We start from the raw sequence: 14,195 nt of genomic DNA, 5'->3' as shown, positions 1-14,195 counted from the left end.
CCTGCCTCTTCTTCACTTTCATACGACCTGACTGGACCAGAGACGACAGGTAGTTACAGGAATGTAAAAAGTAATGTCCTGCCTCCTATAGTATTTTATTCTGTGTAGAATGACTGTTATTATTATTATTGTTAGGTTCTGATTTAATAGACCAGCACCGCTTGCTGAAAGGTTTGTAAAAGGTGGTGTTAAAAGGTGGAATTATCCACTGCAGTCTGCCCCTGTCCTTGTGAAGGCAATAAACCAGATGGTGATTGGATGCAAACCACTAGTGATGAGTGGAGCAACGCTGCTATGGAGTTTTAAAGGGCTGTCCTGAATCATCTGCCACCCATATAAAAAATAGTTTAGTTTTGGGATATTCTGCTTACAGTTGGATCCAACCCTGTCCTTGGTGACACATATAGATGTTCTCAACTTTCTTGTCATTCCTTGGCTGTCTCATCAGGTGTTTTAAAGCTTATTTTTTAATTTCTAAAGTTACTAAAATGAGTTTAATGAGAAAAACTTAAAATGAAACCAGAGGGTAATCAAAGCGTACATATTTACTGCAGGCCAGTTATACATTCAATTTACTGTAGATGTGCAAATCTACTGTAGAAGGTATTGCACAATAGGTCATTAATGTTTGCGATGCAGTCTGTTCTATTTACTCAGCCTTGGAGACTTTGATATCTGATTTGCAATTGCCCCAATGTTTTCATGCTCTAGGCATTTCTTCTGCTACCTGAAGTACACTGCCACTGGACAGCCTAAAACACAGACGCCACTGCATGGTGTGACCTCTGGCTACTCTCTCAAACCTTGCAGTCCTAAACCTGGTATGTGGTCAGCTACCAGTTCGCCCCATCTTAACCACATATACTATACAGTGGTGGAAAGTAACTAAGTACATTTGCACACTTTTTTTTTTTACAGCTTTAGATAGTTAATTGGTGGATAAGCTATTAGAATTGATACCTGCTGTTTAGACTACCGTGTGTGTTCTGCAGGATCCAATTCTGTGTGTGTACTTTGTCAACAATTCTGTATCATATATTAGGTTGACACTGTACCTCATCATGCATGCTGAAGTCAATCCTTAAATGCCAATGTAAAATTAGTGAATATTGATAATTTTGGGGGAATTGAGCCACACTTCTCTGCCGGGTCATTTCGGACCCTAACACCACAAGTGTCACTTTTTTTTATGGAGACCATCAGAATTAATGAAAATTCTGATAAATAATTTTGTTCCGTTAAAATGGCTATTTCTGAGGATATCATGAAGCCTCGTTCCAATAAAGAAATGTAAAGGGTATTTTTTACCTATTTAAACTTGATAAGAAAAAAAATGTGTGTGCGTGCGTGCGTGCGTGCGTGCGTGCGTGCGTGCGTGCGTGCGTGCGTGTGTGTGTGTGTGTGTGTGTGTGTGTGTGTGTGTGTGTGTGTGTGTGCATGCGGGCGCACGCACATGTTTCCCCATTTGTCCAGAATGTGAGCTACATGTAAACCTCCATGAGAACACTGACTTCCCAGGAGCAGATATAGCACATGTGTATTCTCCTGATGTGGAACATTGCCAGATGATGTGCACTCAGCATCCAACCTGCCTCTTCTTCACTTTCATACGACCTGACTGGACCAGAGACGACAGGTAGTTACAGGAATGTAAAAAGTAATGTCCTGCCTCCTATAGTATTTTATTCTGTGTAGAATGACTGTTATTATTATTATTGTTAGGTTCTGATTTAATAGACCAGCACCGCTTGCTGAAAGGTTTGTAAAAGGTGGTGTTAAAAGGTGGAATTATCCACTGCAGTCTGCCCCTGTCCTTGGCAGTGAAGGCAATAAACCAGATGGTGATTGGATGCAAACCACTAGTGATGAGTGGAGCAACGCTGCTATGGAGTTTTAAAGGGCTGTCCTGAATCATCTGCCACCCATATAAAAAATAGTTTAGTTTTGGGATATTCTGCTTACAGTTGGATCCAACCCTGTCTTTGGTGACACATATAGATGTTCTCAACTTTCTTGTCATTCCTTGGCTGTCTCATCAGGTGTTTTAAAGCTTATTTTTTAATTTCTAAAGTTACTAAAATGAGTTTAATGAGAAAAACTTAAAATGAAACCAGAGGGTAATCAAAGCGTACATATTTACTGCAGGCCAGTTATACATTAAATTTACTGTAGATGTGCAAATCTACTATAGAAGGTATTGCACAATAGGTCATTAATGTTTGCGATGCAGTCTGTTCTATTTACTCAGCCTTGGAGACTTTGATATCTGATTTGCAATTGCCCCAATGTTTTCATGCTCTAGGCATTTCTTCTGCTACCTGAAGTACACTGCCACTGGACAGCCTAAAACACAGACGCCACTGCATGGTGTGACCTCTGGCTACTCTCTCAAACCTTGCAGTCCTAAACCTGGTATGTGGTCAGCTACCAGTTCACCCCATCTTAACCACATATACTATACAGTGGTGGAAAGTAACTAAGTACATTTGCACACTTTTTTTTTTTACAGCTTTAGATAGTTAATTGGTGGATAAGCTATTAGAATTGATACCTGCTGTTTAGACTACCGTGTATGTTCTGCAGGATCCAATTCTGTGTGTGTACTTTGTCAACAATTCTGTATCATATATTAGGTTGACACTGTACCTCATCATGCATGCAAGTCAATCCTTAAATGCCAATGTAAAATTAGTGAAACTCCCCTCTCTCTGGTTGAGTTACTGTCTGCCAGATGTCTGTCTGTTTCCGGCGTATGAGAATATCGACTTCTATGGGGCAGACTACCGCACCCTGTTCACAGCAGACTATGAGCAGTGCCAGAGATCCTGCACCCAAGACCCTGGCTGTGAGTTCTTCACATTTGTCAGTGGACTCTTCAGAAGAAAGGATATCAGGTAAATTATTATAGTGTAGGCACACATGCACTTTTCTTAAATCTTGTAGACCTAGGATACAACTCCATCATCCATTGAGAGGTCTCCATGGAATTATAATAATTAATAATGTGTTTGGTTCAATGGCTTTTAGCGAGGATCAAATGATTGCGATCTGTAAATCTATCCATCTATCCACAACTTTGGTCCCAACGAACCACTTACTAGATTCACATGGAATTTGCTGTGCACCTTCAATGAACCTGAACTGATTTATGTGACCCCATGTCCTTTCCTATAGCCCCCCTCCCCTTAGTTCAACATTCCCACTTGTCTTGCACACAAGATGTTAAAATTGAATAGCTGGTTATATGATACGGTAACTGTAAAAAACGGAATGGTCTGTATTAAAAAAACGTTCTTGCTGAAGATTGTGGAAATTCTGTTTGTAGATACAAGTGTCATCTAAAATTCAGCTGGACAGTACCCAAGCTTCCAATGGTAAACGCAAAAGATGGTGTGGTCTCAGGATTCTCCCACAAATTGCACCAAGCCAACCAGAATATGCGTATGTTGACACTCACATACACGACTACATACACAAACAGCTATTGCTTCACTATTGATCAAACAAGTATGTAATTGTTAAAACATTGAGTAGATTCATGTTAATGTAGATACACACTGTGTGTGTATGTATGTATGTGTGTCGGTCTGTTTGTGTGTGTTTGTGGGCATGTATGTACAGCAGCATGTCAGACCAAGATGTTTCCAAACACTGAGATTCCAGGACATGACCTCGACATGCTGCTTGCAGCCTCACCTGATCACTGTCTGAGCCTGTGTTCTAAGCATCCACTCTGCACCTACTTCACCTACTTCAATGGCAATGACAAAAGGTGAGTGTTATCCAAAGCAGAAGCCCTGTGTGTCCATATTTTTCTTTTTTCTTTTTTTCACGAATGAATGCCGCATGACGGCATCACCCAAAAGTAGTGAAAATAGCCAATATACAAGCTCACAACTGCTGACCTTGAGTTATTACTATTAGATTTTACACATAATATCATCAATGTTGGATGGAAGCCTTGTAGGTAACCGTTACCTTTCAGGAAATGGAAAAAATGTGTTCCAGTGGTTCCAATGTAGTTATTATTTAGTCACAAGCTCTTGTTAATACTTTTCATAGGTTGAATATGTATAAACCCCACAGAGATACTTAACCCCCTTCACCCTGGCGTCCCTATTCTGGGCATATTATCAGAGGCGAAATCTTTCAGAACGAACATCTTATAGACAGACATGACTTCAAGGATTAATGATCCTTTTAATCCAGACAGTTTTGCTCCATGGACCCTTCTGTAAGTAACATTTGTCCTCCTCATCTTCTTATATTTCAGCTTTCTCCTCTTCCACTTTTTTCTCCTTCATCCTAAAATTGCCTGACCCAACCTTATGCTGTGCAGCAGCTAAAAGTCCCACTTGTCAATATATGATTCCAGGTTCCGTTGCTACCTGAAGAACAATGCAAATCAAATGGTGACTAAAGCAAATGAAGCAGCCATCTCTGGAATACCAACTCACGTCTGTCAGCCTGATAACAGTATGTACTTGTCAAACTGCAAAAAGAAAACAACTGAATAATTCATTCCAATAGACTAGATGGAATTGGAATCTGCTGATAAGTATAAATACATGGTGTATCCGCAAAAATGAAAAAAAAAGGTGTGTTCATATTTCCGTCCGTCTGTCCATTCATATGTCCGTACATCTGTCCGTCTGTCGGTCGGTCTGTCCATACGTACGTCCCTATGTCCATCCCAACGTTGTTAGTGCGATATCTCAGAAACATCATGAATAGGGAATTTCATGACATTTGGCATAAACGTCCACTTGGACTCACAGATTAACTGATTAGAAGTAGGTGGTCAAAGGTCAAAGTTCTAGATCCCTGTGGCCTCACAAAACATGTTTATTAAATTCCCTCAAAGTCTTCGATCACTAATATGCAAGTCTGGGTAGACACACGCAGCATCGCAGTTCCGCCACTTCCTGGTGCCGGAAGTAAATACTCGATGCATTTTTCCCATTGACTTTTCCAAAAATATTCATATCAATCAATTTAAGCCTAGAATCAAGCTATCCAGGATAGCGGTGAATCATGACCTTTTTTCTGTGATTTTTTTAAATTTTATATTTAATGATATGATATACTATATTTAATAAATATCCTTTGTTTTGCCGTTTTCAATTTTTTTTTTTCACAGAATCAAACGTTTTATGGTCATGATTCACCGCTATCCTGGATAGCTTGATTCTAGGCTTAAATTAATTTATATAAATATTTTTGTAAAAGTCAATGGGAAAAATGCATTGAGTATTTACTTCCGGCACCAGGAAGTGGGCGGGAACTGCGACGCTCTATAGTATAGGGCATAGCAGTGGCGGCCATTTTGTGGTGCCACCAATCGAAACCCCATTCCTTTTTTTCCATAGAGATTTCCCCGAAAATATTTATATTCATTATTTTAAGCCTGGAACCAAGCCATCCAGGCTCCTGCGTCAAATTTGAAAATTCCTACGCGCAAAAAAGGGTAAATTATTATAGTATATAATATCATTCAATATTCAAATATTTCTTTGACACAGAATCAAATGGTTTCCAAGCCAGCTTGATGACAGTACATTAATGGAGCAGCTGTGCAGTGTGTGCTAGTGATGTCCAGTTGTACACTGTGGAGTCCTTAGTGTCTCTATGCCGTGACACATACATTTTCCTATTTCATGTTTAGTTGTTTTAACAACCCAAGCAACATAATGTTGTCACTGTCATGTTCCACTTCTAGGTTGGGTGAAGGCGGTGTATGAAGATGTAGATTTCCAGGGATCTGATATGCGTTATGTGTTACTGGACGATCCAGACACCTGCCAGAGAAACTGTACTGAAGATCACAACTGTCAGTTCTACACCTATGTCAATGAGGCCTTCTTTGACTCAAGCTATTGGTATGTTTCAAGGACAAACTCACGCACGCACGCACGCACGCACACACACACACACACACACACACACACACACACACACACACACACACACACACACACACACACACACACACACACACACACACACACACACACACACACACACACACACACACACACACACACATAGACACACATAGACACACATAGACACACATAGACAGACAGACATTCCAAATGGTGTGTGATAGACACACAACTAGTGTTGTGTAGTGGTGACTAACTATAGTGTTGGCGTGGCTTGGTTTGTGGCCTCAGGGCTCCATTCAGACCAGATGGAACCGGTCCTGACAACAATTACCACTGATCTCAGTGTCACTTAATCGTTCATCCCCTGCACCTGTATTATTAACAATAAACCCATTATTAACACAATAAACCTGTATTATAACAGCTTTTCAATGTGTCTCTGTCAGGTGGAAATGTACTGACACACTACACTGTCTCTCTACATTCTATGTATGTGTTTACCTTGTTTACTATAAGTCACTCTGGATAAAGAGTCTGATAAATGCCTACATTGTAAATTGTAACCACTTTCACATAAAACTAAATCAAAAGTAGCTGAAATAGCCAATCTACAAGAGCTTGTAGATTCGCTATTTTTGCTACTTTTGTGTGACACTGTAGTATGATGAAGTGTAGGACATATAAAATATGGAGATAAAAGGTTTCTGACTGACAGCAACGATTGTTTCCTTTTTAGAACAGATGTGTACAATACAAGCTTTTCATTGGACACTGAGGCTTCGTCTCATTTCAGTCCTCAGGTCATGTTCTGCTTCTGTTTCTATCATGCGAACGTTAAACGCTGTCATCGCTTTGTTGTGTGTGAGTTCTTTATCATATGCATTGTTTCAGTAGCGTCTGGCGGTGATTTTGGGTGGGGCGGCTAAAAGACATCCATTATACTATATGATACCCATAGTTCACCCTGCAGCAACAGCATCACATTCCAGATACCAAGTTACAGCAATGACACTACTGTAGGGTGTAGGCTATCTATACTTTGTTATAGGAAATGCTCCACAACAATACAAGTACCCACAACAAAACAGGGGTTCCAAAAAATGCAGGGCAAAGGTTTTTCATTGGCCTCTATAGGGAGTGTGCGTGCAAAGTTTCACACAGATCGGTGCAGTTATTGGTAAAAACGCGACACGGACATGTTATAGCACCACCATGAAGCTGATTTGAAAATGTTCAAGTGGCATTTCTTCCCCGACCTAGTGGGAATGTACGCGCAATATTTCACGGATATTGCATGCTGCGTTCATGATTTGTGGCATTTTGTTCAAAACGAACGAAGCCTGCAAACTTTGGAAGCCAATCTTAAGCAATCAGGATGGAATATGGGAAATTGGGATCCTTGTTGCTCACATGACTATAGAGATACTGTGTACCGATTTGTGTGATGTTTGGACAAAATCTGTTGGGGTGATATCCAAACATGTTTTGCACAAGTCGGCCTCCTGGTGGCGCTATAACAGACCAATCTGAAAAAAAGAGGTTCTGAATTGGCATCCAGGGAGTGGGCGTGCACAGTTTCGCAGTGACCGGGCCAACGGTGCCGGAGATTAGCTGCTGACAGACAGACGGACGGACACAGGGAAAAAAATACAAATTCAATAGACGAGAGCTGGACGGGGGGCTCTCTATGTGGGGGCCTATTTAGTTTTAATTTAATTAAGGTCAGCCCATTATTCTAGAGGGCCGCCCCTGGCCCTGGGGCCACTAAGCCCGCTCGTACCACTGCCTCTGTATGATGTCACAGTTATTAACTTTGCATTTGTTGTCACTAACAGGCTGAGACGCGACCTGTAGTGCTACAGCTTTGATCAGGCTGAAGTTGTCTGTTGAAGATCATAAACTTTTGCCTTCTGTCATGAACCAAGCCCCTGTTTCACTAACACTAAGATCACTCGTTCACAAACCATTTACCAATGGATAAATTGTACGTCTCCTCGGAACCAAAACTAGTGAAAGTATCTACAAGCTCAGAAACATATTGCTATCTGAAAAGTTGTGAGATTGTAGATCGGCTATTTTCAGAATGAAGTATGTCATACATTGAAAAAACATACTCTCAAATAAGCATTTCAGGTTATCTTTAACAATTGCACATGCAATTGTTAAGGATCCGCTGCATCGTTTTATCGGCATAGGTCCAAAGTTCATGTGTAAAAAGTTTTGTGCAGATTGCTCAGAAATCCCAGGAGGAGATAGATTTTAACAGCTTTTCATGTAATTCAAAATGGTGGGAGATCTAAAGGTCAGAGGTCAAAAGTCAGAGTGTGAAAGTTGTTCATCATGAGGAGACGCATATGTGTATTGAAGTTTTATGGCTGTATGTCAAACAGGTCATGAGTTGTACCTGTTCAAAGTTGGCATTTTCCACTGAGAGCTATAGCGCCACCTTTTGACGAAAGATTGTGAGATTTATTTCTTGATAGTTTTTCATGACCATCTATCATATGGCCGAGTTTCGTAAAAAGCGTATGCACGATTCAGCCAGAACTGCGAAAAGTGGCAGAAGAAGAAGAAATGGAATAATGCCAATAACAAAACGGGTCCATGCTGGAAGCCTGGCCCCGTAATAATAATGAAAGCCAAGAGATGCAATAAGGCTTCGAGAGCCTGATAGGCCTCGAAACCTTAAAAATCATTCTGCCTAGGGGCTGGGCAATATAGACAAAATCACAATATTGTTTAACAAATACCTTTATCGGTATTGTAACGCTAATATAACATTGTGAGTGATAACAAAAAGTGAATTATTTTGAAAAAAGCTCACAACCCATCACATTGTGACGTGTGTGTAGATCGGCATAAAATAGGGCTATAGTGATTTCAACAGACAACACTTAAGCCATACTGTATCACGATATTACGATATCCAAAGTACCAGACAATATTATCTATATCATGATATTGAAATAATATCAATATTCCCCATTCCTGTGTATGCCCTTCCTTGTGTATGCTAACATTACACACCCATATGCACATAGATATCAAATGGATCTAATATTATTGTCAGTTGTTTATGCATTATTTAAAACTGTGTTTGATGTTGTATTTCAGGCGTCGCTGCTACCTGAAGCGGGTCATTACCATGCCCGCTCCTCCCAAAATTACCAAACTGCGTAATGTTATGTCTGGATTCTCCCAGAAGAATTGTCAGACTTCTCCCTGAAGAAACATCAGGCCCAATTCCCACTTCTACCTGCCAGTGTATTTCTACACACATTAGATTTAATGCACACTTTGTGTAGGCACACAGCAAACTTCACATCTGTAATAATCACGGCAGGCATGAATCCTGTGATAATAAAACCTGTTTACATGTACCTCTAATAGCTAGCCTGAGCATACTGGACAAATGACCTTCTTCTACTTTCTTGTTAAATGATCACAGAGGATTTGACTGTCTATCTGACTATGTATCAAGGTACATTAGGTGTTAAAAGGTATCAGGGTGGTACAAGGGTTCATTTTCTTTTCTTTTTCAAACATTGATGCTCAAGTCACACTGAGGTTCCCTCATTTACAGAACAATGTAAAAACAACAACCATCGCGAAAAACACAGACATATGTAGGAATACATAAAAAACTAATACAAGCAGATACTAAAATATGTAAAAGTGAAATACTAAGTGCCTTCTTCAGGGTATACGCCAACAACCTGAAGAAGGCAATCTGTATCTGTCCAAAATGTTTGTCTTTTATCTCTCTGCAAATAAACTTTGGCACTTGGGCTATGTGTGTGCGTCCACTTTGTTGTTTTTAGTGATCTTGTGGCATGGTTTGGCACCAAAAGAGGGCTGGTGTGCTGTGTATTGAAGCTGCCGTGCTAACAAAAAATTGTTCAGATGGTAGAACATGATCTCCTCCTGTCCTCAAGTGACATTGTCTGCAAAACCAGACAAATCAGATAAACGTTATTTTTTACGGAGGAGCCATGCTGTAAGTTTAGCAGTCTTTATGAGTTGGTACACGCGGTAAACAAGTACAGAGACTGTAGGCTATTTAGAAACAGACTCAAACTCTTGCCCATTCAGGGTTAAAAAGGTCATTATGAACAGCCTGTTGCTACATGCTTGTAGTTGTAATCATCAAGAAATGTATTAGAAGTTTGATGTAATCAGTTTTAAGTAGGCTACCTAAATACATAAACTAAATAAAACTTAATGATGTACATCTGAATAGCGTGTACTGTATGACTACATTAATCTTTGATTAACCATTATCTGTTTGGTCAAATATCTAGTTTCAGTATACACTTTACTTTATCAGTTAAGCATAATTAGCAAGAATGCTAATTTCCATCTGTAGTCCCCCAGACATAAACAAGCAACACAATGTCAAAACATTACAAGAAACACAGTAGTGTACGAAAGGCACATTCTTTGATTAACTACGTTTGGTTTAGTTTATAATCAAGTAATGAGTTTAGAGTGTCATTATTATATTCCAGTTTAATTTCTGTAAACCAATATTGGCCAAGTAAAAGCAATCAATATCATAAATCAATCAGTTTTGAAGTAGAACAGTTCTTTGGAAAGCACATATTTTCCCAGTAAGTTTTGAGATATAACTGGGTGTTAGGAGCAGGCACGTGCAGAGAGGGGGGGCTTTTGGTGCTTGAGCTCCTGCCCTTTTGCCTCAAATTGCCCTTTTCCCAAAAGACCCATTTAATTTTTTTTTTTTTTTTTTAATGGCTTGCCAAACATCTGTGGCCCTTATCAAGACAAACATTTGACAAATAATTATAATTTCACAATCATAATTATTATCCATAATTACATTTTAAATGAGCTGGCTGCCATCAGTCAGTTTTAGTCTCACTTTTCACCTGATGCAGTGATGTCAAGTGCCCTCCCAGGGGTCATCAACATGTCCGTACATGGACAAACATGTCCGTGGCAAGACAAGTCTATGTCTGAGGCAATTTTAGATATATTCTATATATTTTCTTCATTATGTAGAACTATATAAAAAGGCCTAGCCCTAAATATATAACAATGGACTAGCCACTTCAAACAAATAAATAAAATATTATTTGGGGGGAAACCAGATCTACAAGCTCACAACACATCACAACATGTTGTGAGCTTGTAGATCAGTAATTTTCTTATCTTTTTAGCCTATAATGACATGCCCAAAATTGGGATGTCAGGGTTAAAGTGGTAGCTATACTTTCTAAAACCTGGAGACTGGGAAGTTATCCACTGTATACTAGTGGTGTAAAAAATAATCGAATAATCGATTAATCGCAATGCGGACATGGACAATTATGAATCGATTCACAAATGTCAATAATCGATTAATCGAATAATCGATTTTGAAAAAGAAAATATGTTTTTTTAATTTATTTTTTTAAATATATATATTTTTTTTAATCATGTTGCTAATTGCACAGAGAAGCAGGCAGATTTATATGTCGTTCAGTATATCTGACTGCTTGTATTGACTGATGAAAAAGTTTCCATGTTGTACAATAATATAGAAAACTGTGATGCATCGCGATGCATCGTCGAATCGAATCGGATCGGATCGAATTATTACAAGGTTAATTGTAATCGAATCGAATCGTTGCCTGGTGAATCGTAATCGAATTGAATCGTGAGGGCAGTGCCAATGCACAAGCCAATGCACAAACCGGGTCTTCATTCACTTATGCGAGTCTGGGTAGACACGTACAGTATTGGCAGAGGCCTATGAGATCATATATTTTATTAGACTCATTCATTTTCCTATTTCCTGTTTTGTTGTTTTAACGTCCCAAGCAACGTAATGTTGTCACTGTCATGTTCCACTCCTAGGTTGGGTGAAGGTGGTGTATGAAGGTGTAGATTTCCAGGGATCTGATATGCGTTATGTGTTACTGGACGATCCAGACACCTGCCAGAGAAACTGTACTGAAGATCACAACTGTCAGTTCTACACCTACGTCAATGAGGCCTTCTTTGACTCAAGCTATTGGTATGTTTTATGGACACACACACACACGCACGCACGCACGCACGCACGCACGCACGCACGCACGCACGCACGCACGCACGCACGCACACACACACACACACACACACACACACACACACACACACACACACACACACACGAACACTTTGTGCACCTGTCTAAAGGGGTGGTATGCTCAAGAATCCGTTCAAACCGTTCAACCACTGATTTAAGCAATTTAAGGCAATAAAAACAGGCTATTAAGGCAGTGGTTCTCAAACACTCACGTACACTATATCACGCTATTATGATATCCCAAATCCCCAGTTTCATATCATGATCAGTATTGCCCATCCTATGCCCAGTATGCTAACATTCCACACCCATATATCAAATGGATCTAAATTAATATTATTGTCAGTTGTTTATGCATAATTTAAAACTGTGTTTGATGTTGTATTTCAGGCGTCGCTGCTACCTGAAGCGGGTCATTACCATGCCTGCTCCTCCCAAAATTACCAAACTGCATAATGTTATGTCTGGATTCTCCCAGAAGAATTGTCAGACCTCCCCCTGAAGAAACATCAGGCCCAATTCTAAATCAATGCACACTCTGTGTAGGCACCAAGCAAGCTTCACATCTGTCACTAGAATAAGTGCTCCTCGGAGCACAGGTCTATGCCAGGTCACGAACGTTATTGTGGCCTCCTGGTGGCGCTATAATAGGCCAATGTGAAAAGGTGGCGTTTCTTCTTAGGCCTTTCATAGCAATCGGACACTGCATGCATGATTTGAGGCATATTTTGTTCCAAAAAAATGTTTTGCTAATTAGACCTGCTGGTAGCGCTATAACAGGCCAATGTGAAAAGGGTGCCATTTCTTCCTCGGCCTAGTGGGCGATATTTTGGTTTTAAACCCAATGCTGATAGGGAACCTGAGAATGTCAATGAGGTTATCTGTAAACTGTGTCTGGGTAAGGTGCAAGCATCTGGAAGCAACACCTCTAATCTACAGACTCACCTGCTATCGAAACACAAGAGTGAGGCTGCAAAATTGCAGTCTTATGATTCTCACACACACACACGCACACGCACACGCACACACACACACACACACACACACACACACACACACACACACACACACACACACACACACACACACACACACACACACACACACACACACACACACACACACACTGGTGGATAAGAGAAGGAAACTGGCAACAGTAAATAAGTCTGTTGGAGTTTTGCCTAAAGGAAATTGGAACCCACCGCCGTCTTGTTCCACCTGTGGAAATTAAGTTTAATATCTAGTTTGGGTATCTAGTCAACCTATAATGCTCTCATTGTAGGTTGATAAAGTCATGCTGTTGCAATACTTTCCTCAAATTTCCGCATTGTCATTTATTGTGCATAAATTATAGCTACTCTTTATTGATCCCTGTGTGTCATCACAGCCCGCAGTAAGTGTGAAAAATACGACAGGAACAGCTAAATAACTAAATAACAATAGAAGTACAAAAATGCAGTGGTGTAAAGTGACTAAGAACATTTACTCAAGTAGGCCTACTGTACTTAGTATTTCCAGTTTTCAGTACTTTTACTTCTACTCCACTACATCTCAGAGGCAAATATTGTACTTTTACTCCACTACAATTATTTGAAAACTTTAATTACTTGTTACTTACAGTAGATTTTGATTTTGATTACAAAACATACATTAACAACTTCAGCCCTATATACATTTTGGCCATTTGAAAATGGCCGGTCTAAAAGCTCACAATGCGTCACATCGTGACGCATTGTGATCTTGTAGATCAGCTATTTTCAAAAGATTTTTATACATTTGAAAACTTGCATAATGAGTACTTTTCACTTTTGGTACTTTAAGTACATTTTGATACCAATACTTTTGTAGTTTACTCAAGTCAATTTAGAATTCCAGAATTTTACTTATAACAGACTATTTTTTCTACATTGCAGTATTGATACTTTTACTTAAGCAAAACATTTGAATACTTTTTCCACCACTGCAAAAATGGAATAAAGACAAAAATAAGAATAAAACAGGTAGTTAGTTGAAGCAGAACATATGTTTATGTGTGTGTATATTTATTTTTATATATATATATATATATATATATATATATATATATATATATATATATATATATATATAGTTAGGGTTAGATAAAAGCTCTCTCTCTCTCTCTCTCTCTCTGTGTGTGTGTGTGTGTGTGTGTGTGTGTGTGTGTGTGTGTGTGTGTGTGTGTGTGTGTGTGTGTGTGTGTGTGTGTGTGTGTGTGT

At 39.5% G+C, this 14,195-nt stretch overlaps 1 protein-coding gene across 1 annotated transcript; it reads left to right on the top strand.

Annotated features, from left to right (window-relative positions):
* The first annotated feature begins 1,551 nt into the window (after nt 1-1,551).
* On the top strand, nt 1,552-9,159 carry LOC311055623 (coagulation factor XI-like). The gene is made up of 8 exons (XM_084071873.1): nt 1,552-1,636; nt 2,303-2,412; nt 2,732-2,894; nt 3,326-3,441; nt 3,622-3,772; nt 4,376-4,476; nt 5,720-5,879; nt 9,003-9,159. Exons 1-8 carry the CDS (start codon nt 1,566-1,568, stop codon nt 9,112-9,114), a joined length of 984 nt encoding a protein of 327 aa, XP_083927999.1. The 5' UTR covers nt 1,552-1,565; the 3' UTR covers nt 9,115-9,159.
* Nucleotides 9,160-14,195: the final 5,036 nt, after the last annotated feature.

Source organism: Gymnoscopelus microlampas (genome assembly GCF_963454915.1).
Source record: "Gymnoscopelus microlampas genome assembly, chromosome: 11".
NCBI classification, from domain to species: Eukaryota; Metazoa; Chordata; class Actinopteri; order Myctophiformes; family Myctophidae; genus Gymnoscopelus; species Gymnoscopelus microlampas.
This window is presented reverse-complemented; position numbering and strand designations above follow the sequence as displayed.

What these genes read in the sequence shown, in the direction of transcription:
- LOC311055623 (XM_084071873.1), top strand. Translation starts at nt 1,566, where the DNA reads ATGATGTGCACTCAGCATCCAACCTGCCTCTTCTTCACTTTCATACGA. An exon ending in TTCAATGGCAATGACAAAAG is followed by an intron (nt 3,773 to 4,375) that starts GTGAGTGTTATC and finishes ATATGATTCCAG; the next exon opens with GTTCCGTTGCTACCTGAAGA. An exon ending in TTCTTTGACTCAAGCTATTG is followed by an intron (nt 5,880 to 9,002) that starts GTATGTTTCAAG and finishes GTTGTATTTCAG; the next exon opens with GCGTCGCTGCTACCTGAAGC.